This window comes from Meriones unguiculatus, chromosome 9 (assembly GCF_030254825.1).
Source record: "Meriones unguiculatus strain TT.TT164.6M chromosome 9, Bangor_MerUng_6.1, whole genome shotgun sequence".
Classification (NCBI taxonomy): Eukaryota; Metazoa; Chordata; class Mammalia; order Rodentia; family Muridae; genus Meriones; species Meriones unguiculatus.
The window spans coordinates 51,710,274-51,737,095 of record NC_083357.1 but is presented as its reverse complement, the minus strand read 5'-3'; the positions used below and the strand labels follow the sequence as shown (position 1 = coordinate 51,737,095).

Below are 26,822 nucleotides of genomic sequence, written 5' to 3'. Positions count from 1 at the left end.
CCTGCCTCAAAAACCCACACCACATATGTATGTTGTGCAGGAAGAGGACTGCAGGCTCTCAAGATCTGGCTATCTCACTGGCCAGTTCCCATAACCTTCAATAAGTTGCCTCTCCAAGCTATGGTCTTGCGACAGCCTCAAAGAAAATCACGGTTTCCATAGGGTGAGAATCTAATAAGGTCCTGTGGTTGGTGACGTTGACGTCAGTTGTTTGGGCTACACACACTACCTCTACTGGACTTGAAGCCAGTCACAGCTGCCTGTCTGACTCCTTCCTTTCTCTTGTTCGCTTTTACCTGCCTCCCATAGAGGCAGGTATGTTTTCCATCTTCAACCTTTCTTTGGTGGTTCCACAGAATGAGGCTCTTCACTCAAACGTCTCTGAGCCAGGACTGGTGGTAAAGAACTGTGAATCCCAGCACTCAGGAGGCAGAGGCAGGTGGATCTCTGTGAGTTCAAGGTCAGCCTGGTCTACAGAGTGAGTTACAGGACAGCCAGGGCTTCTGTTATACAGAAGAAACAAGAAATTGTCTTGAAAGACAATAAAAGAAGAGGAAAAAAATTAACAAAACTTTTATAAAAAAGTGACTTGTTTAGCATCTTGTCACCTTTGGCGTGGAAGCCATGGTTTCCATCTCATTTCACCCAAAGCTAAGAGCAACAGCAGAGCCAGCTGACCCCATGCACACTGCTCTGTAACATGTGCCTACTTTCTACTATCACAGACATAATAGAACAGGTATGTAACCGAATGGGAACAACAGCCAGAGGCCTGGCTTAGAACCCTGCCTCTGCCACTGAATGGCAAGCCCCTCAGTGTCTCTCACTTCTCACTGTTTCTGTGATGTGATGGAGCAGGAATACAAAACAGCTCCTCATTGAGGGACCATGGACACTGAGTGAGGGCGCTCCTATGAGGTCTCCAGAAACTCTACTTAGAGCCCGGTAGCATGGCACTATTGATGATGTATGCCCTTAGACACGAATTGGCAACGGGGAAGGAGAATGGAACCCCAGAACTGCAGAGAGCTAAATGGCCGGCCTCCCTCCTCCTCCTCCTCCTCCTCCTCCTCCTCCTTCTTCTTCTTTCCTGAGACATGGTTTCTCTCTGTAGCCTTGGCTGTCCTGGACTCGCTTGGTAGACCAAGCTGGCCTCAAACTCACTGAGATCCACCTGCCTCCCAGAGTGCTGGGATTACAGGCATCCACCACCGTGCCCAGCTGACCGACCTCCTTTTTTTTTTTTTTTTTTTTTCTGGAAGAGTCTGGCCTCATGACTTCCATAAACCTCACCCTTTCCAACCTCCAGGAATCCACTTTCCCTGTGCAAGTGGCTTGAGATGGCACTCTGGGTAAGGGATCTACCTGAGGGCTTCTCGCCTGTGAAGGTGCCTCACTTCCTTCAAGAAGCACTCTTTTAGCCCGGCTGCAGAGCAAGTTCAAGGCTCGCCTGGTGTACGTAGAAAGATCCCATCTCCAAAGCAAAGAAGCTTCGTGGCACTCCTAACCACAGAATTCCTTCTTAATATGCTTAGTGTGGAGTTTTTGTTGTCTTGACTTTTGTTTTTGAGACAGTGCCTCAGGTACTCCAGGCCAGCCTTGATCTCGGGATGGAACTGGTGATCCCCTTGAGCTTTTGATCCTCTTGCCTCCACCTCCTGTGCCCTGAGATTATGGGCATGTACTACATACTCGGAGACTCAAACCTCAGGCTAGCACATGCTAAGAAAGCACTCCACCACCAAGCTGTAGTGTCCTGCCACTTCCTCGGACTGCCAAGAGGCTGTTTTCCTCACAGCCAAGGGACATGTCCAGAATTTAGGGGGAAAGGCGTCTAGAGTGCAGTCATGAGCTCCTAACTTTATCTTTTTCCCTTTATTTATTTTTTGGTTTTTCAAGACAAGGTTTCTCTGTGTAGCCTTGGCTGTCCTGGATCTCCCTTTGTAGACCAGGCTGGCCTCTGCCTGCCTCTGCCTCCAGTGCTGAGATTAAAGATGTGCACCACCACCACCTGGCTTTCCTTTTATTCTTTTCTTCCATTTCCTTTTGTTTTTGGTGGGCTTGGTTTTTTGCTTTTCGGGTTTTTGGAAGGGTGTGTGCAGGGTCTCAGGAGCTCTGGCTGGCCTGGGACTATGTGGACCACACTAACCTCCAACTCAGGGATTCTCTTGCTTCTGCCTCCCAACAGCTGGGTATGTGCCGCTGTGCCCAGCAGAGCCCCAACTCTGGGCTCTAACTGGGCCTTAATGGCACTGCAGCCTTGGGCAAGTTACCAAGTCCTTGAGCACAATCTTCTTACTGGTAATACTATGGTGGACAGCCATCGTTCATTTTTAAACATCCAGTCCCGTCCTAACTGCTCAGTTTTCTTCCCTTCTTCATGACCCTCAGTATTCGGGGTAGAGCAGCGTGCTGTCGTGCTGTTTAAGCCAGCCAATCACATGCTTGCTAGAGAGGAACCTGCGTGGGGCTTCCCAGGAGGACTCCTGCCGGGGTTCATGCAGAGGCCGGCCTGCGCTCTTCCATCCTGGGAGGCCTCACTTTAACCTGCTCCACGTCTGACACGCTCCTTTTGGAAGGGTACTGATGATATCAATTAAAGATATTATCCTAGTGCACGTGCGCATCAGTGCACAGATCTGCATGTGGGGGCTTTTGGGGGCTGTTAGGTCCCCAGAGCTGGAGTCACAGGCGGTTGTGACAGACGTGTGTGTGCCTGGAACTAAACTCAGGTCCTCTAGAAGATCAGCAAGCACTCTTAGCTAGTGAACCCTCTTTCCAGCCCCTAAGGTTAATTTCTATAGCTGCCAACGACAGAAGCTGAATTGCTCCAAACACCTCCCCTGCTGGTGTTGTGAGACAAAGTGTGGGAGCACCTAGCAGGGCACTGGCACAGAGCAGGCAGTGAGTAGTTGTTCTTGCTTCTAGGCTGACACTTCGGGCCAGGGCCCAGTGAGAAAGATCATGTTGGTACTGGTCTGTGTTTCACTGAGGAAAGTCTTTCTCTGAGAGATGAAAGGACAACAGAAGGGAGGAAAGCCCAGGCTCCGATATGCGCATTTATTCCAAATGTCTTTTATTGAAACAGAATGAAAGAGCGAGAAAGAGTGAGGTCTGGGAAGATGTCTTTGGGCAGAGGATGGAGCCCAGACCTGATGGTTATAGTATGATACTCTTCCCCTGTCCTGATTCTTGCTGATGAAGTGAACACAAAGCAGCAGGGAGGAGATGGGGTTGGGAATGGCCCTCTGAGCTCTCCTGGATGGCTGGCGTGAGTAGCCTTTGAGCCTTTGTGTGGGGTGGCCTTGCCTTCCCGTCCATCTTGCTAGGGCCCTCTGTTACCTTTCTGCATGGCCAGCCTCCCCACAAGCTCAGAGGCTGCTCAGAGGGCAGGGTTGGGAGTGGCTAGCAGCGGGACATGGTCACAGCGGTTAGGAGGCGGCTGCCTCAGCAGGGAAGGCCGACGGCACAGTTCCCCATCCCGGAGTGCCTCTGGCAGAAGCTTACGCTTGGTCTCCGGCAGCAGCATGATGCTGAGGATGCAGAGGAGCGCGCAGGCCGCCAGGACCACATGCTGCAGGAAGGCTCCGTGGCCCATGTGGAGGCGCTGAGCGGGACTACTCAGCCCCCCGAGCGCCCCGAGCGCCATGATTAGGCCCAGACCACGGCCCCTGAGAACATGGAGAAGGCACTGAGCCTACAGCTGTGGGCCTCACCTCGGCTCTTCTCCAGCAACTTCTCTTTTACATCCTTCAGCCCTTGGCCTCAGCCAAAGGCTTTACCAAAGCCAAAGGTCTGGCTGGCCCTGCCCCTTCCCCTGGCATCACCCCTGCTCTCACCGGACAGTGGTTGGGATGACTTCAGCAGCAAGGAGGGTGCTGAGGATGGCAGAAGCTTGGGAGGAGAAGAGTCCAAGGACAGAGAAGGTGGTGATGGCAGCGTCGTTCAGATCTGGGGGACCAAAAGGGATGATATGAATGGAGGTGGGGAGCACACGCCTGGCCTAGTCTCGGCTGTCATCCTCTTGGCTCTCAAACCCTCTGGCTCATGCTGTTTGGGCATTCAGTAATGGAATGAAGGAACAGACACATTTACACAGCTGGACAGCCATCTGGGAAGGGCCTAAGTCCTGGAAAACCTATGCCTTTCTGAGACACCTCTGTTGGGGTTCCCATACTGAGCCCACAACATGGAGATGAGAAGATGCTCACAATCCCACAGGCCCAGCAGGACCAGTGATGCAATGCCCGTGAGAGTCATTGAGAGAAGCAGGATGCCCCGGCGGCCAAAACGGTCCACAGTGACCCCCAGGAAGACACAGGCCAGGGCCGCTGTGCCACTGGCCAGCAGAGAGCACAGGTAGAAGTCTGACGGGCTCCCTCCTCCTCCCACAGGCTGGTAGCAGTGGCGGATGGCGTGGGCGATGAAGCTGTGCAACAGGTTGGGAGAAGCAAAGAACAGCTTCTGAACCTCCGTCCACAGCTTCCCACAGCTTCACCTCTGCAGGGCTTCAAGAGGCTGTCCCCGCCCAACCAGCCCCTATCCCAGCTACTGGCCTGGCCCTCAGCTCAGACAGCCAGGCTCACTTGGTGAAGCCCAGGATAAGCAGATTTTTCCAGATGTTGCGGTAGTTGAGGAGGGACGCGAAGGAAAAGGTGGATGTTGTGGGGAGAGGGCAGGTATTCTCCAGTTCTTTGGGAAAAAGAGAGGAACCATTAGAAAAGGCTGAGACCCCAGGATGTCCCACACCAGGGTGGAGACCCTTGGCGGGGGCACAACCGCGCAAAGGTCACCCCATGTAGGGACCCCTGCCGCTCACCCTGCAGGGCTTCCTGGGCCTCTTCTCCCAGCATCTGCCCGTGGGGCCGGTTCCGCTCAGCCAGGATCCTCAGCACAGATTGAGCTTCCTCAATCTGCCTCTTCACGATCAGCCACCGCGCGGACTCCAGAAACAGCCCGGGCCAGCTACGAACGGGCAGGGTGGTCTTGTGAAGCCTTCTTTCTCTGGACCCAGGGATGGGAAACTACCACCTCTGAGGGACCGGGCAGGTGGCGGAGAGGAGTGGTTTCTAGACTAAGGGCTATGCTGGAGGTAAAGATGGAAAGAACCAGGATACAGGTGAAGGTGATACTAACCCATAAAACAGGAAGAGGATGCAGGGAGCGGTGATCATTCGCTGCAGAAATCGCCAGTCCTTAGAGACAAGGGCCAGGCCCAGGAACAGGAAATGCCCTCCCATCCCTACCAACTCCCCTGCCAGGGCCACCCGAAGCCTCTGGGTTGGATCGCACAGCTCCAGGCCTGGAGATACAGCAGGGATGAAGGGAGGAGAGGCCAGGGAGTAAGGAGGTGAGAGGAGAGAGGGAAGGATGGAGGAAAGGACAGAAAGCTACGTCAGGCCCTCAGCAGAGACGGCAGCCATGCCCTCCTACAGATGATCGTCTGGGTGGCAAGGAGGAGGAGCCTACACCCCTCTCCTCCTTAAACCCATCTGGGCTTTAGAATCGAAGCTGTCTGGGTGCTTGGCATTCCCAGTTTACAGGTCCTTTCATGGAGACATGAAGGTCTCTTATTTGACCTTCATGTGACCCTTGCCCAAGGTCACAGAAGCCTGTCAGGATTTCATTTAGGGTGGGGTTGGAGACAAGGTCTCACAGTGTAGCCCAGACCACACCTGGACTCACAATCTTTCTGCTACAGCCTCCCAAGTACTGGAATATATGGCCAATATTTCATTTTTTTAAAACGAGGCACTATTCTGTGACACAACTAAGGTCAGCTCAGGACTTTAAAGATCACAGCAAGTGGGAGGACAGCATGGGAGGAAGCAGGACCCCTGCCTGGACTCTTTAAAAAGCTTGGACATAAAGACAGCTGAGAGTCTGGACAGCTGAAATTTGGGACTAGGGGCAGTGCAAATTGCCTGGAGATACAGAAAAGTAGGCACAAGACCCAAGGCAGAGGTCTCTGGCAGAATGCCACTTACGCATCAGGTAGACACCAAGGTCGACACCAGCTAGCAGGAAGCCCAGGAGGAATCGAAGAGCCATAATGCCTGTGGAGGAGCCTGCAGCAGCTCCTCCCACTCCACAGGGGCCCACAAGCCCCAAGGTCAGCAGCACAATTCCACGACGGCCAAACCTAGAAAGCAGGGAGAGCTTTTGGTCACCCAGACACCCTGATGGAGGAGGTACTAGAAGGCCCCAGCTGTCTACTTCAAAGCTGATATGAGGTGGAGGTTCAGGGCGCAAGAGCTGTACTGAAGCTAGAAAAGATGACAGAGTAGGTGTGGTGGCACACGCCTTTAGTCTCAGCATGTGGGAGTCAGAGGCAGGTGTATTTCTGTGAGTCTGAGGCCAGCCTCAGGAGTTCCAGGGCAGCTAAGACTACTACACAGACAGATCCTGTCTAAAACTGAACAGAAAGAAAGAAGGAAGAAAAGAAGGAAGGAAAGGAGGAAGGAAGGAAGGAAAAAAAAGATGGTGGGGAATAGGGATGGGGCTATGCATACAATGATGTCTGACTCCTGGGCCATGGGATGCAGCTACGGTTTTATGGGAGGGGACCATAACTCTTGGGAACAGGGCTATCTGTCAGAGATTAGTACATTTAATCATGGGTGTGAGCTCAGTCACAAATGGGATCCTGCTTAGGAGGGTCAGGACCTTCCTCCTTGTTGGTGGGAGGCCTTTTCTGACTCCAATCATCAGAGGTGCTGGGGGCGGCACTGATTGTTCTGTGCAGCGGGAGCTCCTGAGCAGGGAGGTAGCCAGTGGCCATGTGTACATGCGAATAGTATTTATCCACCAGTGAGGATACAGAGATTGTCCTTTGGAGATGAAAGCCGTTTCACAAAGTTGGGGCTTGGGTATAACTGCACATAAGGGTAGGCAGTGGGATGGCCCACTGGTCAGGAGAGGAGCTACTGATGGGGGAATGGATCTATTAATGCATGGGATCTATGCATTTCTGGAGACTTGGTCTTTACTGCCGGAACAACTGAGGGTCTTAGTGTAGGCGTGTGCCAACAGGGACAAACAGACTAATGTATGAAAGGACAGGGAGAGGCAACTGACGATGGTAGGTATTGCTAACTATTGTGATCACTGATCCCAAGCCAGCAAGGATAGTGCTACCGAGCTATTGAATGCTGGGAGATGAGTAACGGTCCATGGGAGATGAAGACAAGGCCAGTGGTCCTTGGAAAAGGGCTGTGTGTGTGTGGGGGGGAACACTGATATCTTGGAATAAGGCAATTGGTTAAGGCTGTTTTTCATAAGGATGAGCTGATCTGATTAATGTGGTTAAGGCTTCTGACTTCAGGAGACTAAATTATCCATCATGGGGAATGAGGCCATTATTCCACAGGAGTGAGGCTACTGAGGCCTGGGGGTGGGGGGACGGCTTATCTGTGGGCTCAGGATCACTGGCCCGCAGGTATATGTGATTGGTAAGCCGTGAGGGCAGCTCTCGGTTTTAAGGGACCTGACCACCGTTTTGAACTGTTACCCCAGAAATCGCTTAGGCAGGGCTGCAGACCACACGTCGGCAGTCAGCGGTCCTGGTTTTCGGAAGCAGCGGACATGTCACCACCAATCCATGGAAATGGAAGTTTTGGTCGAAGAGAAGCTGAAAGCTTTGGCCAGCCATGAAGATAGAACCATGGCATGGCCGGCGTGGAAGCGTGAGCTACTTCAGAGAGTTACTTGTGGAGATAGTGAACAGTAGGGGATGGCCACTGGTCAGAGATGGGGTCATCCGTCCCTGAAGTTGAATTACTGGCCACTGGGAATGGGGCTGCTGGTATTCGAGATTAACATTAAGTTTTAGGAACGTGGCCACTGAGTTGGGCCAAGGGTCTGGGTAGGCTATTAGCCAGTGAAGATGGATCTGTCTCTCCACGAGGAGAGAAAGGAAGGCGGCTAGGATAGTAAGGGCAACGAAACAAGAAATGTGGAGATGAGGGGTTAGTTGAGGAAGCGACTGTCAACTCTGGAGATGAGGCTGCGGTCTCACGGATGTGGATCTTCTGCTCAGCGACTGGGTAAAAGGTCACGAGTGTGAGGTCACCTCCTTGTGTGGAGGTGGATATAGAGGGTGTATTTCTTGATGGGGGATGAAACAGGAGTTAAACAGGAGTTCAGAGGAGGCTGAGGAGTACAGTCAATAGAAACATCCTTGTCGTTTTGCGAACCCAGCTGCTTGGGCTAGTTCTGCCAGCACCCCCTCTTTTCTATCAGCCCTACCCCCCAAACAGTCCTCACCTGTCCGAGGGGTAACCGAGGAACAGGTAGCCGGAGGCAAAACCCAAGATGAAGAGGATCTGCTCCAGGATCACCTGCCAGCCCAGGTCACACACCAGATCCCACTGGGGACGTGAGAGTGGTGCAGGCGCATGAGGCCCGGTCCTCGCCGCCCTGGCCCGCTCCCACTCCAGGTCCCGCCCGGCCGCCTCACCTGGCCAATGGCATTGGTGGTGAGCACAGGTAGTCCGTTATAGTCCCAGTCCTTTAGGCAGTGGTTGAAGTCCGGCGGCGCGAAGCCACTGCACGAAGGGTCGGTACTGGTGGCGACCCGGCTGGCGGCGCTGGCTGCCAGGGCCGCGCTGGCGACGCTGACGCCGCTGGCGTTGGGGGGCTGCTCCCAGCCCGAAGCGTTGGGGGGCAAGGCGCCGTAGTGGCAGTGCAGCGGGGGTGCCAGCGTGAAGATGGGGTCTGAGGCCATGCCCAGGGCCACGAAGAGCACGGGCAGGCAGCACAGGCCGAGCTGCAGCTGCTGGCCTCCACCCAGCGCCCCCACCTGGGCGAGCAGAGCTTCGAAGCTGAGGGGGCCCGGGGGCGCGGCCAGCGACAGGCTGCTGCCCAGCCCGTCGCCCTCCCCCTCCCGCCGGCGCTCCCGCTCACCCTGCAGCTGCTCGGGGGGCACCGCATCTCCGAGGCTCCCGACCTGCTGCGGCGAGGGGCGGGAGAGAGGAGATGATGGGGGGGGAGGCCGCGGGCACGCGGGGGGCTGCGGGGGTGGGGGAGGCGGGGCGCGCGCGCGCGGGCGGGGAGAGGTCGGTGGAGCCCCCCGGGCGCAGGGACTTACTCCGTTGGCGTTGGAGGCGATCTCCACGGTGCTGTCGATTTTGCTGCCGCCCCCGCCATTGGGCTCGGGGGTCCCGGTGGCTACTCGGGGCGCCAGCTTGCCGACCGCAGGGGCCCTGTCGGCCGCGCCGAGGGAACAAACGGTTTTCTGGCCCGGCTGTGTGCGCAGGGCTGGGACGCGGAGGCCCGGGAGACCCCGCTCTGCAGCTCTGCAGCCGCGGGCGCCTCCTCCGTCTCTACCGTCTCTGCGCCGCTTTCCCCTCCCCTTCCTCCAGACTCTCCTCCCCTTCCCACGTCAGCAGAACCTGGGTCCAGACTGTTCGTCAGAGATGAAGGGGGGGGGCTGGGGCCCCCGTGGAAGGAGAGGCTGGGGTCTCCGTGGTTTGTTTCTGAGGGCTGCGGGCCATTGCGGTTCAAGAAAATAAAAACGTCAAGTCGGTAGGTAGCTAGGACAAACGCCCGCGATGCCTCCTCATTCCAATTCTTCCCCATCACTCATCACCCACCCACTCTCCACCCCTCCCCTTAAGTTTATCGATGTAATTTATGAAGTGCCTGCTGTGTCCCGGGCAGTGCGTGAGGCCATGAGGATAAAAGGATGGACAGGGTACCGTTAGAGGTGGTTTCGGGAGGCAGACATGGAATTCCGCAATGGCAGTATGGGTTCTGCAGATGGAGGGATCTGGTTGGCACCGTGCTTGGCTCTCTAGCCTCAGTCCTCTACGGGGGACAGGTCCTCCCCCAACACCCAGGTTGGTTGAATCACCATTTCCAACAACCTCTGGCACTGTTGACCACCTCTTCTAAACTTCATCCCTTGACTGCCAAATCTCACCTTCTGGCTTTTTCTCCTGCTGGTGTTCTCCTCGGCAGACGCAGGCTCCTCCTCTTCAGCACCGCTCGGTGTTCACCTTCTGCTCTCACGCGGTTACCCCCGTGCTATATAGACTCCATCAACCCAGGAAATAGCTGGTTCCTATTTCCAGCTCTTCTCAGGGTCCCGGGTCCGGGAAGCAACCTCTCGGTGGCCCACTAACTTGGAATGTCTCTTAGGGCCCTCATCCAACACCCTTCCCTGTAATCTGGGCGGCTTCTAATGGTTCCCTCTTTGAGGGAATTGCACCTCACCCTCCTGTGGCCAGAGGTTCGGTGTGTACCCTGGGAACGCCCTCTTCATCTCACGTCAAGCCCCTCACGAAAGTCTCACTCTGCTTCTCTCACTCAGGGGGACTGTCATACTCTTAGGTCCCAGCTGGTGTTATGAGCCCACTTTGTTTCTCTCCATCTGCTACTCATGGTGCAGATGGAATGATCTTTTTAAACATGCAGGTGTTTCGTTTTTCTTTAAAAAAAAAAAAAAAAAAAAAAAAAAAAAAAACCTATTAGTGTGTAAGCACATCATGTTTGTGTGTAGGTGTGCATGCCAGGCAGCGTATGTTGGGGTCAGAGGAGAGTTCCTGTCTTTCTTCTTTCTATGGGTTCTGGAGAAGACAGTGACTTCCAGGTTTGCTCGCTGAACCACCTTGCCAGGCCCCCAAACGGAGGTCCCATTGTGTCTCTTTCCTGCTTAGCTGCCTTCAATGGCTTCTCTCACTAGGAAGAATATTCAAGACACAGGCATACTTGAGCCTGCATGTCTGGTCACGAGCTCTCTGTAGCCACATTCCACTTCGTTCCCCCTACCCTTCATTCCAACCACCTGCCTGGCCCTCTTTCAGTTTTTCCTGCAGCACAGGGCTTTGGCACAAGCTGGTTCCTCTGCCCCAGGGTTTCTTCTTAAAGGTTCCCTCATCATTTGGCTGTCAGTTCAGGCATGTTTGCCTCAGAGAGATCACGCCTAAGCCCCAGACTTCCTTTGTGGTGTGGCTGATGAACTCATGGCATCCATGCCACTTGGGAGATTGCTAAAAATGCACAATCCTGGTGTCATCAAGACCCTTGAACCATAATTTTCAACTAGATACCCAGTGCGTGCGCAAGCGCGAGTGTGCACACCCCCAAATCAGACGTGTACTCCTCAAAGAGATGTAACGCTTGACGGTTATTTCACTCTAGAACCCAGGTAAAGTCCGGAAAGTGTAAAGAAATCTTTTTTTCTCCTATGAGCCACAATGGACAAAGTCTAAGCCACAGAATCATCGCTTCGTTGCTTCCTTTGTTCAGAAATTTTTCAAACACAGAAAACCCTCCTCTAACGCCAGTGTCCTCAGCCCACCTCCCGTCGGGCCTTTCAGAATTACTGTGCTCCTTCGAGCCTGGAGTCACTGCCGCTAGCTGGTCTCCAACCTCCTCTTCACCTTGGAGTAAGAATTCCTTAATTTTTGTTTGTTCTTGGAAACGTGGTCTCACTGTGTCGGCCAGGCCTGTCTCTACTTCCCATGTTAGGATTAAAGGTGTGTGGCAGCCCAGCCTAGTAATTCTCTAATTTTAAGCATTTTCTTGTCTTCAAAAGTCCTTTCAGACCGTTTTGATCACCCTCGTCCTAAAGCTGGGGTGACTTACATTCACACAAGTACACAAGGCATCTAGAGTTGAACTGAAGACTCCTTTCCACGTTCAGGTTCTTTATGGCAAGCTGATCTGGTAGGGGGGGAATGGCCTTCAATGTATATGTAGGGGTGAATTTGTTAACCCCCAGTCTGAAAATGTTCTCCCTCACGTAGGATGAGAAAGTCGAAGAGGCCAATGCACAGGGACACAAGTATTATGATCACAACTTGAGGCGCCCTGGCTGAGTCACTCAGCCAGGTTTTGTGGAAAGCGGAACCAAATGGATGATGGCTACTAACCTTCTGTATTCATCTGCAGCCCCAGCTTCCCTAAGTGATGGAAGCCCGGGGGGAAAAGTATGGGATGGACTCTCTTGAAGTCACCTAGGGAAGCCAGATCACTGGCCTTTCGGTTGGCTATAGCTGGCCTGAGGTGGGAAGGTGAGGTTGGGGTCCTCTTGAAGGAGGTACCTTTTGAGGCTGTTGTGGCCAAACTCTCCACATCTGCACCACTTTAGTGATGTCATGTGACAACAATGTCTGCAAACACTAGCCACAGACTCATCTTGGTTCCCTGATCCCATATCAGCCCAGGCATCAGTTCCCAGCCTTCCTCACCAACATCTCCTTCTCCAGCTGCTCCCTTCACCTAATCTCTTCACATCACCCACTGATTTCCATCACCAGCAACTTATTTGATAGGGTCTCCCAACGTGGACCAGTCCGGCCTTAGACTCACAGATCCACGTCCACCCGTTTCTCCATCCCAAGTGCTCAAGCATTTAAGGTATGCATCGTGACACCTGCCTAGCTCTTTTTAAGATGCACTCACGGTAGCTGACTTGCTGTCTACCCCAGTTTTGCTGGAACAGTGAATTCACTATGTACCTTTAGGACTCTATCTGGGCCATTCCAGGAGCTGAGGACAAGTCTATCGAAAAGGTTCAGGGGAGCAAAATTACTCCTCATGTTGTGTCCTACAGGAATGGGCAGGGGTGCCAGGCCTTCCCCCTCAGGCATTCAAGAAGCAGAGTCCGGAAACCATTCGGCAGGGTTTATTGAGGAGCATCCATGCCCGTGGCCAGCTGGCCCAATTTCCGGGGGGAGGAGCTCTCCAGTGTTTCCCAGACTATTACTTTCTGGGCAACTTCTGCCCTGCCCCCATCTCAGCAGAGAGTGAGGTGCTGGTCATCTCTAGCCAAGAAACAGGAGAGAGGCTCTGTGTGGCCTTAAGTGTCAGCCACCTGGTTTTCCGTGTTCCAAACTCCCAAAGGCAGAAGGCCATACAGCGACTTCCACCCCAGGATGATAAGGGGAGCCCAGCCCCTTCCTACCCCAGATAGCCTGATGCCTGCCTGAACAAAGCAAGAAATATTAAATATAAATAATTTATACAAAATGGCTCATACAAAAAGTAGTAGGTAGAGGGGAGGAGATGCCTCAGTGAGTGGCTAAGATGACCAAGACAGATGAAAAGGGGGAAGAATCCTCGTTCCCTCCAGCCCAGCCCTCAGCCACCTTCGGCAGAGAGCAGGGCTCTGGCAGGCATCGAGGGTAAGGCTTACGAACAGGCCCTCAGGGGAGCAGGCCAGCGAGCAGGGTGGTAAAGCGTAGGGCCTGCCCTGCGAGCTCTGCCACACACCGGGCCATCTCTTGGACCGCAGTGTCAGATGGGTAACCTAAGGCAGCCCCCTTGACGGCAAGCACAGTGGCCCGCAGAGTCTGGCCCAGCATGGTGCCTGCAGCCCCCACCTGTGCCCGGAGAGGTGCAGAGGTTGCCAGGCGGCCTAGGGTGTCCCCGACAAATACCAGGCGGTGAGCGGCCACCACCACTCGCTTGCCGTGGGGCACAAAGAGACACGGCGGCTGGTTGGCCTGGGTACTGGCCATGAGGGCTGCCACAGCAGCCTGCAGCGCCGAGCAGTGGCTCTGGCATTGCCCTGCGTAGAAGTGCAGAAGTTGTAGGTCTCCAGTGGACAGGACCAGCGGCTCCTCTGGGGATGGGACTTCCTACGGATCGAGAGGAGGGTGGGTGAGGACAAAGCCATCAATGCCACTCCCCCTCTCACTTGTCTCCCCCCCCTTCTGTTCTTCTTTATCAAGTGCAACCCCTTTGGCTTTTCTCACCACCAGAGAATTTAGATTCTCAGAGACAGCAGTAAAGTGCACACAGCTGATTCCAGAAAGATCTGAATTCAAATAATCTCAGGCAACCTCAGAGAAGTCTCTGAGTTTTCCTGATTCCTTATCTCAGAGTATCCTTGTGCTGGGGACGGGGCTTTTCATTCTAGACCTGTGTGTGTGTGTGTGTGTGTGTGTGTGTGTGTGTGTGGCCAGCATCCTGAGAACAAACTGCAGCAAGCAGGGCAAACAAACCAACAAGCTCTCTTCTGTCCAACGCAAACATAACGCAAGCCATGTTTTCAAAAAAAAATTTAATGGCCTCATTAAAAAAGCAAAAATGTAGCCAGGCACTGGAGGCACACGTCTTTAATTCCAGCACTCTGGAGGCAGAGGCAGGCAGATCTCTGAGTTCGAGGCCAGCCTACAGAGTGAGCTGCAGGATAGCCAAGATTACACAGAGAAACCCTGTCTCGAAAATCAAACAACAAAGTAAAAATGTTATCTATACTCGAATGTTCTATGTGACCAACTGAGCTATGCTCATACTGACCGAGTTGGGCATGGTCACTCACACAAGTAACTACAGCATTTGGGAGCCTGAGACAGGAGGCTTGCTTTGAGTTTAAAGTCAGTCAAGACTACATAGTGAGATCCTGCCTGAAGATACCAATAAAAAGAACCTTGACATGTATCTTAATTTTTAACCATTTATTTTGTATGAGTGTGTGTGTTACAAACATGCCATAGCATGTATGTGGAAGTCAAAAGACAACTTATGAGTGTCTGTTCTCCCTTTCCACCACGTAGGTCCCAAGGATCCAACTTAGGTCATCAGGCTTGGTAGGAGCCATCTCACCAGACTGTGATATACATGAGGTAACTGTGGTAGATAGTGAGGTCCAGCCTGTACCTCAGAAGGCTACTGTAAACACTGAGATGAAATGCTGAACTGGCTCAGCACAGTGTGCTACAGTCTGTATAAGCATCACTGTAAGCAGCGTGAACATTACACCTGTGAGTGTGATGGCGGGAGCAGCTTCCCCAGCACAGGATCCAGCACCTGGGAAATGAACGGGGCCTACTGGAGAGATACCTGATGAATGACAGACACTATGCTACGTCCTCCTGGCCTTTGGCTAAGATCAGGTACAAACAGGGTTGAGGAAACCGTCTCAGTTTCAAGGTCCAGGAAGATAAAGCAATTGCTACAGAGCCCCAGGTCAGTCAGTGGTGACCAGCTTAGGAGTCAGTCTCTTAGGAGCCTAGGAATTCACTGCTGGAGAAAAGTCACCTGGCCAGCTCTGATCCATCGCCCAGAAATTCCTTCTGCTCTCCTGGCTACTTGACTTCTTTCCAGCACATTCTTTCCTGTCTTCCTGAATTCCCAATAAGCTCTTCCCTGTCCTTGCACCTTCTGTTGACTCCCAACTCCTCTCTGCTCTGTCCCTGCTTCAGATGTACTTAACCCAGCCCCAACCTGTCTCACTGATGGTTTGGTTAAGAAAACCCATTCCCCTAAGTTCCAGTCCATTTTGTCTGGCACCCCACCCCCCAGGTTTACCTTCTGTTCTGCCAGGCCCCTCTCAGGATCTGCCGGGAGAGCTTTATCCAGGAGTCTAGAACCCTGAACTTTATCCACACCCTGCAGAGGGACCACGTGTCAGTGGTAGGGAAAGGGAACAAAATGCAGTCCCCATGGCCCCTGGGTCCCTCCCAGAATGCAGGCCCCAGGCCCCTGGATCCCTCCCTAGGCTCCCCCCTTCAGGGAAGTATTCTCAGCTTCAGAGCTTGCAGTCCGTGGACCGCAGGGGACAGCTGTTCAGCTTCTCGCTGGGATTAGGGTACGTGGCACTCTCTCACGTGGTGTGAGCCAGAGTGCTGGAGTCCCAGGCTACAGGGCAGAAGGCTAGGAGAAAGGGAGAGAGAGAGGGAGACCCTTCTGGTGAGGCTGACAGGGTCTTACCTTCAGGTGCACGTAGTCATACTCCTCAGCCATCGGGATGCCTTCGTACTCATTGTGAGGGTCTGACGAATCACCGTCTACCTCCCTGCACTCTGGATCTCCCTCTGGTCTGAGGCCCCCATAACCAGGCAGGCAGGGTGGGGGAGGGGGCAGAGGCCTGTCCTGGATACTGCCCTTCCGGCCTGGGGCAGGTGAAGGAGCCGGAGAAGGAGTAGGAGCCTCGGAGACAGGCAGGGCAGGCAGAGGGCGCCGGGACAGGCTCTCGGTGGAGGGCAGCCTGGGCCTGTGTTGGGGTGGAGGGCTTCTGGTCAGAAGCTGGGCCAGAGTGTCCAGGTCGGTGGGGCCAGAAGCCCCTGGGGGCTCTGGAGACGGGGACTCCGGCCCCAGCAGAGGCACATCATAGATGCCTTCGTCCGCGTCCCTGTGTTCGCCGTTCGCCAGTAGTTCCTCAGGGGCCTCGTACAGGTTGAGCAGAGCTGAGGCCCGTTTCAGGTTGGAAGGGGCAGCATAGAGGGGAGGCCCTGGTTCCCGGCCCCCTTCCCACTCCAGATCTGGCTCCATCTCTGCAGGTGGCTTCAAGGCCAGAGGCACGTCGTAGGGAGCTTCCTCCTCTCCGGGGGGTTGTGGGACAACCGGGGCCAGAGGACAGGAGAAGGAAGCCGGGGAGTCATAGGGACAGCTGGAGGGAGCCCGGAGGATGTTGGGAGGCACATCATAGACCTGGAGGGAGGGAACAGTGTTAGCCTTCGGTCTTGAGGTAGACCACCCCTGGGAATTCTGGCCCTCACCCAACATACACAGAGCTCTCACCTCTGACGCATCTCTGGAGGCAGTCAGCTGTGTCCCATTGACTCTGGGGACCTTGTAGATGGAGTCAGGAGAGGGTGAGCAGGATCTAGCGGGAGGCCCTGAGGCAGGGCAGGGTCGAGCTGGCGGTGGTACCACATACACCTAGGGAATGAAGAGCCGGCTGTGTTGAGAGTGGAAGTCACTGGAGCAGATGTAAAACTTCAGGAGTTTATAGACTTTCTAGCCTCCTCCCTCCACACTCCCTGTGCTAGCTTAGAAGCAGGTGGCAGACAGACATCAGCCAGTGAAAGGTCAAGGTATTCAGTGAGGATCTCCCTGTAAGCCTATCCCAGGCCCGGGATGAGAGGCTCCAGTTCTTACCTCCTGTTCCTCACTGCCATGCTCTGGGGTGGGACCCGATGAGCCGGGTTGAGCAGGAGGTGCTGGGGAGAGGCCAGGCTTGGGTGCTGGCCCAGCAGGAAGGAGCTTCACTCTGTTAGCGGGCACAATGCCCTGCTGGCCATGCAGGGAGCAAAGGCACCAGCCATCTAGTCCGCCAGCGCCCTCCCTCTGCAGGACCCGCAGAACATCCCCTCGGCGGAAAGACAGCTCCTGGGGGGACTCGGCAGTGTTGTCGTACAGTGCCCGGGCAAGCTGGGCCTGGAGGGGGAGGTAGGGGAGAGAGTTCTCACACACACAGTCGGGTCACACAGAAACTAGACCAGCCTCCCCTTCCACTCAAGTTAAAACAACAACAAACAAAAACAAAAACCCAAACAACAACACCCCCCGCCCCCCCCCCCCCCCCGCTCCTGATTAGGTTCTGCCTTATCAGCATCACGGAGGACACAATGCCTTCCCTTCTCATTCTTCGACCTAGCTCTTTTCCATCTTAGTGCCTCTGCACTGGTATTTCCTCTACTCCATTTCCTGACGCCATCTGATCCTTCTGCATCCCTCAGTTCTAAGACAATGTCTCCGAGGAGAACCTTTTCTTTATTCTCTTCCCCACCTCGTTCTGCATCGGTATCCACCCTGTTTCCTCCAAAACACCGTCTATGACTTAGGTTTTGTCATTATCAAGTTCTGCTGCCACACTATAAACCCTGTAAGAACGGGAGCAACAGGGTCCCTCTCAGAACATAACATTTGTTCAATGAATTTCCTCAAAGCACATGACGAGGTCTTGCTAGGCTCTCGCACAGAATCTCTTGTGATTCTCTGTCCTCCACTGAACCCCGCCTCCCAACAAGTAAAAGGTTAGATCAAGCAACTGCAGAGACCCATCTTTCTGAGTGGGCCTGGAAGATGCCTTCTTTAGACCGAGTGTTAATGCACACTTGAGAGAGAGAACAAACAGAAGCCACGCTCGGTCTCCTGGCCTGACATACAGCTCTACCAGAAAAGGCTGAGGAAGCAGGGAGAGGAGACGTGTGTCCCGAGCAGAGTGGGGAGAGGTGGCTCATGCTTGTCGTCCCAGTGGCTGGGAGAGCTGACGCAGGAGAACTGCTCTGAAGGCTTGAAGCCAGCCTGGGCTGCAGTATGACTACTTCCAGGCCCTCCTGGGCGGGAACCTAAGCTTTCCCCATTGAGGGCCTGAACTCGGGTACTGAGCCACAAACACAATGTCTGGAGACTTTTCGGTGTTTACACCAAATCTAATGCTCATAATCTCCGTTTTAGAAGGAAAAGTGGACACAGGTTTAGTTGACTTGGACCGGAGGCACATGGCAGATGCTGCGGGCTGAGCAGGGTTTGATGTCATAGCCTGTACTCTCTCTAGAGCGCCCTCTATTGTCCTTCTACAACCAGGGTGACCTCTTCACACGTGTGGAACTCAAGAGGATAACTTGCAGGAGTGGGTTCTCTCCTTCCACCATGTTCTGGGGATTGAACTTGGGTCGTCAGGCTTGGCAACAAGCACTCTACCTATGAAGCCACCTCACTAGCCCTTCCTTTCTCTTTTTCGTTTAAACTTTAGTTTATGAGTACAGCCGTAGAGACGGCCAGCGACTCCAAGGTGAGTGAGGTGTTTGTATAATACAGCCCCCGGGGTCTAACTCTTCTTAGTGCTCGTGTTCCATAATGTCTTTTGGAAGAGTCAAACTTACTCCACTCGGAGGATCAGAGCACATCCTGCTTTAGCTGTGATTGCTAAATGACTGCCTGCCAGCAGGCTCCCAGGCAGCTGGGGCTCACCCAGAAACACCGGAGGACAGCCAGTTAGACCCTGCTGGCCAGGTAGCCATGTCTAATTCAGTCACAAGTCTCCAGTCAGGGGCTGAACACATGGCTTCGCCATCAGACCTGGGTACTATTCTTCCAGGGGACCCAAGTTTTGGTTCTCGGCAGCCGTAACGCATGACTCACAACTTCCTGTAACTCTAGCTCCAGGGGGTCCAATACCTCTGGCCTCCATGAGCACCTACACTCGGGTGTACAGACGCACACACAGACACACGCATCTACTTAGTTAAACTAAACAAGATGAAGTATTTAGTTAAACTGAGTCTGGTGGTAGAGGCCCATAATCTCAGCCTCTTGGGGAGGCTGGAGCAGGAGGATCAGAATTTTGAGGGCAAGCCTGGGGAACTTAGTGAGATCCCATCTCAAAATGGGAAAGGAAAAGGCTGGGGGACTGAGGATATACCTCAATTGGTGGAGTAGTTACCTTGGCATCCAAAAGGCCCTGGGGTCCACCTTATAGACACTGTGATTACTGTGGCACACATCTGTTACTCCTGCACTTGCCAAGTGGAGGCAGGAGGATCAGGGTTAGGCCACTCTAAGCTACAATACTTTGCCTCAAAAAACCAAAACCAAAACCAAACCAAACCAAACCTCAACCAACCAACCAACCCAAAAACAAAAACAACAACAACAACAACAAAACCAAACCAAAACAACCCCCCCCCAAAAAAAAACAAAAACAAAAAACAAACCAAAATGCTTATCTTGAGTATGGAGCTCAGTGATAGAACCCTTGCCTAGGACGTTTGCAGTGCTGGTTCAGCCTTTAGTACTACAAAAAAAATCATCATCACCACCACCATCAAATGAACAAATAAATCTCCAGCTACGGCAGGATGTGACCGGGCCGCAGGGGAGAAGGAGGCTCGGCTCACTCACAGATGTGCTGTTCCTCTGCGACCCTGCTCTGTGCGAGGAGCCAGGCTGTCCAGTCCTCGTGCTCGCAAACAACTATCTTCCTACCTCAAGATGCCAGGCAAATGCCTACCACTGAGCTAAGGCCCGGCCCTTACCACACTACTTCTGATTATACTGTGCCTCCTCAAAGATACTGTCTACAAAAAGGAAAGTATGCTGAACAGATAACACAGATTGCTGCTTGGCTCTGCCCTCTCCCACTTTCGTGTGTGGTGTGTGCGCGCGCGCAAGTGCGCACATTCGTGTGGGGGCCAGGGGTTGATGGTGGGTATCTTCTCTAATCATGCTCCACCTTATTCTATTTTTGAGAGAACCTGAACCTTAAACTCACTGATTCAGCTACACTAGCTGGTCAACAGCCTCTGGAATCCTCTTGTTCCTGCCTCCCCACACAGCTTTTTATGTGCACGCTGGGGATCAAACTCAGACCCTTACTTTACACAGCAAGCACTTTACCACAGACCCATGTCCCCAGCTGTGTCTTACACCCTTCCTCCTAATTGAAAACTAGAAATTGGGATTTTGGATCTAGCCAGGGATCAAAGTCAAAGTCCTAAGTGCAGGTGGGCTTGGGGGTGAGTCTCTTTCTTGCTGGGATGAATTTAAGGTGGGCTTAAGTATCCCTGTGCTGTAGTGTCCTCCTTTGTGGGAGTTCCTATCTATAGCCAAATACCTATTTTTGGATGACAACATGTGCCCATAAAGTTGAGAGCTGCATGAAGCAATGCATCAAAAGATCATGACAAAGTTTAGCACAGGGCCAGGTATGTAAAGTAAATTATAAATATAACTATTGTTATGATCCCGTGAGTTTCATTAGCATGAACACCCTTCCCTCATCTACCGTCTGGACCTCAAAAGTGACAGTTAACTCCAGGATCTTGGCATTCCCAAAGGCGCCCTGCCACCACAGGACTGAAAGGTTGTGTCTAAGGAATGAAAGCTGGACCCATCCTCAGGAGGGTATCCTGAGGCTCTACGCTTTTCTTTTAGTCTTATAATTTTTCTTCCCATAGCCAGAATTTGGGAGAGGAGGTGGCAGCCTGGCTTTCCCCGGGAATGCCCAGAGAAGGCTGGAGAAGCATGAGAAGGAATGGATTTCTTCTACAGACTGCAAGACAGAAAGCAGAGGTGGGGCTGGATGGCTCCTCCCTGTTCTAGGTTTGAATTCTATCCAATGGGGCCATGCTTTGCGTTTGCCTAAACCCAGGCCCAGAGCTGCTGAAAGAATGATGGATGATGGGTGTGATCACCCCTGCTCTATCCACAGCTGACTTGTGAGGCAATGGCTGGCTTGTCTGGGGTGGCAGTGTGCCGCTGCACTTTCTGGTAGGCCTCCTCCTGCGATCCCAACATGTCAAGTGTCCCTTCCTTTTGTCCCCAGTCACTAAAAAGTGGTCGGAGGCAGACCGACATCATCTCCCGCTCCTCTATAGTCTTTTCCCCTGCCTGTTCTCGAGCCTCTGCGCATTTTCTCCATTTTCCCCCAACCCTCTAGAGTTAGGCTTCCTCGGCCTTCCATTTTTCTTGGGCTGCCTGGTCTTTGCCAAAAAGCTCTTTTTACTTCCCAATTACAAGCTCCTGCCAACCACCAGTGGCCATCTGTTCCCACCCAGAAAAGAGCAGATAGGATGGGGTTACACTCCCCCCTCTTCCCCTCCAGCAGCCACTATAAAGAAAGAGAATAGGGAGAGGGGAGGAGGGGCCAACCCAGAACCAGAAGGCACAGGGGACAGGAAAGGGAGAAAGAAAACAAAAGAGAGCGGGACAGCTTCTGGGAGAGGGGATCACAAAGAGTGGATAGAAACAAACGCGACAGTGCCGTAGAGCAGGTTGGAGGTCTCTGCTTGGCAAAAGCCTCCTTTCCCTGCTGGACTCACCGACGTGGCAATGGCCATGGCTCTGGCCTCCAGCGAGCGTCGCCTGCTTCAGGCCAGGCTCAGTTTTCGCTGACTTCAGCGACGGCTGCCCCACACCATGGTTCCCGGCCTCCAAGCCAGAAGGTCACCCCAAGCCGTGGCGCTTGAGGAGATGCCTCCCCCAAAGTTGGAGGAGGAGAAAGAAAACCCACAAAACTTTCCAAATGGGAGGCAGCTTGGCCAGGCAGGAGGAGTGAGGCGGGCTTGGGCGTCGCTGCGGGACCTCATCCAAGGGGCGCGCTCTAAACTGTCCCCAGGGTCCACTAGGCCCCCACAACTGCCGCTTTAGGCTGGAGGGGCCTCCTGGACACACATGAGCCCAAAGCTCACGTCCCGGGAGAAGAGGCAGGAACTGTGGCTGTTTTCGACACCTCTCCAGGCAGCTCAGGCTAGCCCCGAGGGTTGGGAGAAGCAGCCGGAGTGGTTGGGCTGGATGAGCAACTCCAGGGACCAACCCTCCCCCATCAGCGCAGAGCGGTGCTCCCAGGGCTGTGGTCGTGGCTGCGGGGGCACTGCGGCGGGACCCGCGGGGAAGGAGGAGGAGCGAGAGCTGGGCTGCGTGTCTCCCAACTCCCTCAAGTCAGCACCAAAGGCCTAAGAGCGCGTGGCGGTGGAGCTGGGCTCTGTGCCCAGGCCCTCGCCGAGGCCGGCTTTCCCCGCCACACTCGTTCTCGGCACTGCCGGGCCTTCGAGGTGGCCGCCAGGCACCTCTCAGTCCCAGCGCCCAAGGGCGCGCTCCACCCTGTGCCCCAGGCGCCCCGCGGTCCCCGGGCCCAGCTCGCACACCCTGGACCGGGCCTTGGCGCGCCCCGAAGCTTAGGGGAGCTCCAGGTGTCTTAGGAGAACGAAGAAAAAGGCCACAGAGCTAAGGGAGCAGGCGGGGGAGGAGCGGTCCCGTGGGCCCGTCTGGGGTCGAGGCGGGGACACTGAGGGCTACGAAAGGTCTGGGGTCGCGCGTGGCCCCCGCGCGCCCCTCGCGCGCCGCGCCCCTTCCCTCCCTTGGCCGGGCTCCGGCCCCCTCTACAGGCTCTCTCCCCTCCCACCTCGGGCCCACTCCTCTCGCGAGGGGTCAGTCCAGGGGATTAAGAGGAGAGGAGGAAGGGGGAAGGGGAAGCGGCGGAGAAAGGGGGACGGTCCTTTCCGAGGAGGTGTTGAGTTTCAGCTCCCGACCCTCGGGCCGAACTGCGGCGCCCCAGCCCGGCCCCTCTCCCCGGCACCTTCTTCCTCGGGACCGCGCGGCAGGCCGGCGGGTGGTCGGGTCTGCGCGCTCGGGGGAGCTCGGCTCTGCCCGCCACGCCCCCGCTCTCCCCCGCCGGCCCCACGCCTCTCCCTGCCTCCCTTTCATTAGCCCCACATCTGTCTTTCCCGAGGGAGGGGAACGCGCTGCTTCCGCCGCGCTGGGGTCCTGGCGGTTTCGCCGGGCTGACTTTGCAGGGGGCGGCGGGAGGGAGCCGGAGAGGTCCGAAGGGCAGGGGCCTGGGGTCTGGTGTTGAACAAAGGTCCGGGCCCTCGAGAGGGAGAGTGAAGCCCGGGCATCTGGCTCCGGATCCTAGGCTGGCCCGGTTGCGCCGCCTTTTAGCCTCCTTTGCCAGTCTGGGCCTGTTTGTCTTCTTCAGGTTGGCCCTCGCTGCTACTGGAGCAGTTGGAAGGGAGACCATGGGCAGAAGAGGACAGAATCCTTTCGAATGGGCTGGAATCAGGAGTTTCGGCTGCACCCGAGCTCGCTGCCTTCTGTACCCCTCCCTGCCGGCTTTCCTCCAGTCACCTCCCTTCACTGGCTCTTACTTTGAGAAGATATACAACAGAGAGAGCTTCTCAGAGGGTTGGGGAAGACCTGTCTTCTTTCATGGGGCGGGGGGGGGGGGGGGGCGCCGCTGGTATTAGGAAACAGAGCTAAAGTAAACAAGCTGTAGTGTTTTTCTAGTGTTTATGTTTAACAAATGAACACTTAAAGCACGTAATAGGCAACCAGCTTAGTCGAAACATCTCTGGGAGAGAACATCTGAAATCTTATTTAAGGGCCTTTGAGAACTGGAGGCTTTGAGACCCCTCTTGCTCCAACAGGCACTTCCCAGGACCACCTGTGGGGAGAGCGTTTGCCCCAGCCCAGCCCCTCCCCCACCTTACCGCTTGGTCCCCTAGAACCCTCAGTGGAGAGAAGAGTGGTTCAGTGAGTTTCTCAGTGTTCACCGGAGGAACGGTGCTGGCTCTGGCCTTGGCTGTGGTGCTGGAGTGAAGACCTTACGCCCTGGCTGGAAAACTAGACCATACTCAGACTCCATTAGAACAAAAGGGAACTAGATACATACGAAGTGAGACTTCTGTTCCAGTTCCAGTTTGGCTGGATGTGGTCACGAGGGGAGACATTCCTCCAGACCCCAGTCCTGGGGGAGAGGATCTGGCCTTTTTGACACTGCTGAAGAGTGAGTGGGTATGACCTCAATCCAGGGTCATTAGCGCAAAGCAAAGGTGGGCAGGACGCAAACATAAGTGCTCCGGTGGACACAGAGAAGTAGGTGCAGGCCAGAAGAAACTCGGCAGAAGGAACGTGAAAGGCCCAGGTCAGGGAGTAGTTTGAGAGACAGGTGGGGAATCGCAGAGCCTGAGGAAGGAAGTTAGGGGGCAGCGTCTCTCTTGGGAGTGCATCCTGGCTTATTAGCTAGGTTACCTCGGTCAACTCATAGATCCTCTTGCAGTTTTAATTCCCCTTGTGGAGCAGCTGGTTTGGTGGAAAGTGCCCAGCGCATTGCTTTTCTTCCTTTTGACAGCGTTGTCAGTTGTCACTAAAACAGGATGTTCCTGGCTGGGGAGTGGGGCCTCCCCTGCATCCTTACACCCTCTGTCCTCTCCTCTAAGGTTGGAGGCACTCAGCTATTCAAACGAGGAAGACTTCTAGCCTCAGGCCGGGAAGGGGTGAGAGCAGCCTCCTGATCTTGAGCCAAGGTTTGCCCTTGCTGCCTTCAAAGAGTAGCAAAGAGGGAAGGCACTCTCTTTTGCCTTCCCAGGCCTCACTCTTCTCTCCTACTCTTTCCTCCTCCTAGCAGGGCCCAGCCATCTTCTTCCTCACCTTCCTAGATGTTCCACCTCATTCCATCCCGCTCTCCCCTCCATCCCTGCTTTCCCACTCACTATTTGCTTCTGAAATGTGCCAAACCTTTCCCCACCCCTGGGGCGGGGCTGTGGTTAGGCCACCCTCCCTGCAGACCCTTCCCATCACCATGCCCAGAAGGCCTTCCCAGTTAGAGCTGCCTGGCCAACCTCGCCCCACCTCCACAGCAACTCTATGGCCTATGTCGTGGCTGGGTTCATTTTCTTCATTGCACTTTCCATTGTCATCCGAAAGCATCTTTCTCATTGCTTATCATCTGTCTCCTGAACTGCAAGCCCCAGAGGGGAGAGGCATCATCTGTTTCTCTTCCTCCTCATTCCTAGTGCTACCCAATGTCAGTGTCTGGTGTAGTAGGTGCTCAATAAATATTTGGTGGGTGGATGAACGAACATAGCTATGAATATAGGGCAAAATTGAGTTAGCTTTGGAAAGGTGCCATCCCTGAGTCCTTGCACCCTTCATCTGCTAACTCCATGTGTTTCCCAGAGCAAATTGGGTCCTCCTTGGAGGTCGTCTCCTGAGCTTAATTATTCTGTACTTAACAAATGCATTAAAAATAATTAGCGGACTGGAGAGATGGCTCAGTGGTTAAGAGCACATACTGCTCTTCTTGAGGACCTGAGTTCAGTTCCCAGCATGCACATCAGGTGGCTTACAACTGTCTGTAACCCCAGCTCTGACCTCTATGTCCACTTGCAGTCATGTGCACGGCCCTTCCTCCCCCCACTGCATACATATAACTAAAATAATAAAAATAATTAGCTGGGGCTGGAAAGATGGCTTATTGTCCACAGGCACTGGTGCTCTTCCAGAGGACCCAGGTTCAATTCCCAGCACTCACATGGCAGCTCACAAACATCTGTAACTCCAGTTCCGGGAGATCTGACACCTTCGCACAGACACACATGAGGGCAAAACACCAATGCACCGGAAAAAAAAAATTAGCACCTACAAGTCAGGATGTGGGAATACTATTCTAGAGGTCTCCGTCTTTGCCATTGCTGGGTCTCTCAGAAGAGTGTGATGAGGATGCCCCATTGCCAAGAGCATCGTCTACTTATCAGCAGGTGCATGACATTTCAGTATTTTAATAACCCGTGTCCTGGCTTCTTACAAGGTGAATAGAAACAAACTCAATCCCCTGGATGCCACACCGTTTCAGGACCTTAGGTCCAGGGCAGCTAACCTTGTCACGTTTAGGGTCACTCACCCCAGGGACACATACAGTCCTACCAACGAGGAAGCAGGAGCAGAAGGCGCATCCGAGGTCAAGGCGGCAGCGAGGGCTTGAGTACCCTTTTGGTAAGTTGTATTCAGATCCCAAGCCCCAAGAGCTTTTCCGAGCATCACTTTTCCCTGCCCTTTCCCCGCAGGTACTGATCTCTTTCCCAGGGGCACAGGGGTAGGAAACCCAGCCCTGTTTGGCTGCCAGGCAAGTAGGGACGTGTTGGGAGGGTACTCTTGATGTCAGATGTTGGGCCAACCTGTCTGTGCTCCCGCCTCCAGCATTCTCCCCATTGCCACCCCCACACCCCCAAGGATTCCCTGGAAGCTGAAATGACTCAGGGATTCCAAAACTAGTCACCCCAGGAGGAAACCCTCTGGAAAATGTTTCTCATGGCAGGGAGTCACCCTAAAGAGTCCCACAAAGCTCCTACTGAGATAAGGACAGAGGCTGAGCAAGCAGGGTGGGGTGGGGGCCTGCGGCTCAGACTCGGTTCATGGGTCAGCCTGGTTTACAGTACGGAGAAAGCCAACCCCGGGGAAGACTGTGCAATCGGAGGGATATTCCATCCTCCTTCCAGAGGCTTCCTCTGGCCTGAGGTACAGAGGCAGAGGGAGACCCCAAATGCCTCTCGTGAGGAACAGTGTCCCAGTCTCCCTGGTCAGTTCCATTCTGCTGTGTCAGCATTTGAACAAGAAGCCGAGATCATTTTCTGTGCCTAAGAGCACCCCCTTCTGCACTGGCCAAGGTCGGCTTCCTCCGGTCGTGGGTAGGGCAGACCTGTAGGAATCCTGCTCTTTGAAACAGCACTGCTAGCTAAAGGTCCCTGTTCTGGGGTTGCCAAGGAACACCACAAGCCACCTGAGGCCATGTGCCAGACAAAAGGCTGGGGAACAGGAAGCTGGAACAGTGGACCCAGCCAGCAGGGCAGAATGCCAAAGTGGGCAGA

The 26,822-nt window shown here is 54.2% G+C and overlaps 2 protein-coding genes across 3 annotated transcripts; both read right to left on the bottom strand.

Moving 5' to 3' along the window:
• Positions 1 to 3,046: 3,046 nt before the first annotated feature.
• Positions 3,047 to 10,150, bottom strand: Slc22a17 (solute carrier family 22 member 17). 2 transcript variants are annotated; one of them, XM_021639629.2, is made up of 11 exons: positions 9,923 to 10,150; positions 9,089 to 9,483; positions 8,459 to 8,950; positions 8,266 to 8,369; positions 5,988 to 6,142; positions 5,137 to 5,302; positions 4,820 to 4,965; positions 4,587 to 4,692; positions 4,212 to 4,429; positions 3,840 to 3,951; positions 3,047 to 3,671 (listed from the first exon to the last, which is right to left on the bottom strand). In XM_021639629.2, exons 3-11 carry the CDS (start codon positions 8,723 to 8,725, stop codon positions 3,383 to 3,385), a joined length of 1,563 nt encoding a protein of 520 aa, XP_021495304.2. In that variant the 5' UTR covers positions 8,726 to 8,950; positions 9,089 to 9,483; positions 9,923 to 10,150; the 3' UTR covers positions 3,047 to 3,382. The 2 variants fall into 2 exon arrangements, with proteins under 2 accessions (XP_021495304.2, XP_021495305.2); XM_021639630.2 differs by lacking the exon at positions 9,923 to 10,150 and having other exon boundaries at positions 8,459 to 8,947; positions 9,089 to 9,364.
• Positions 10,151 to 12,616: 2,466 nt separating this feature from the next.
• Positions 12,617 to 23,175, bottom strand: Efs (embryonal Fyn-associated substrate). The gene is made up of 6 exons (XM_060391194.1): positions 21,501 to 23,175; positions 16,834 to 17,112; positions 16,474 to 16,614; positions 15,664 to 16,383; positions 15,262 to 15,342; positions 12,617 to 13,586 (listed from the first exon to the last, which is right to left on the bottom strand). Exons 1-6 carry the CDS (start codon positions 21,516 to 21,518, stop codon positions 13,152 to 13,154), a joined length of 1,674 nt encoding a protein of 557 aa, XP_060247177.1. The 5' UTR covers positions 21,519 to 23,175; the 3' UTR covers positions 12,617 to 13,151.
• Positions 23,176 to 26,822: the final 3,647 nt, after the last annotated feature.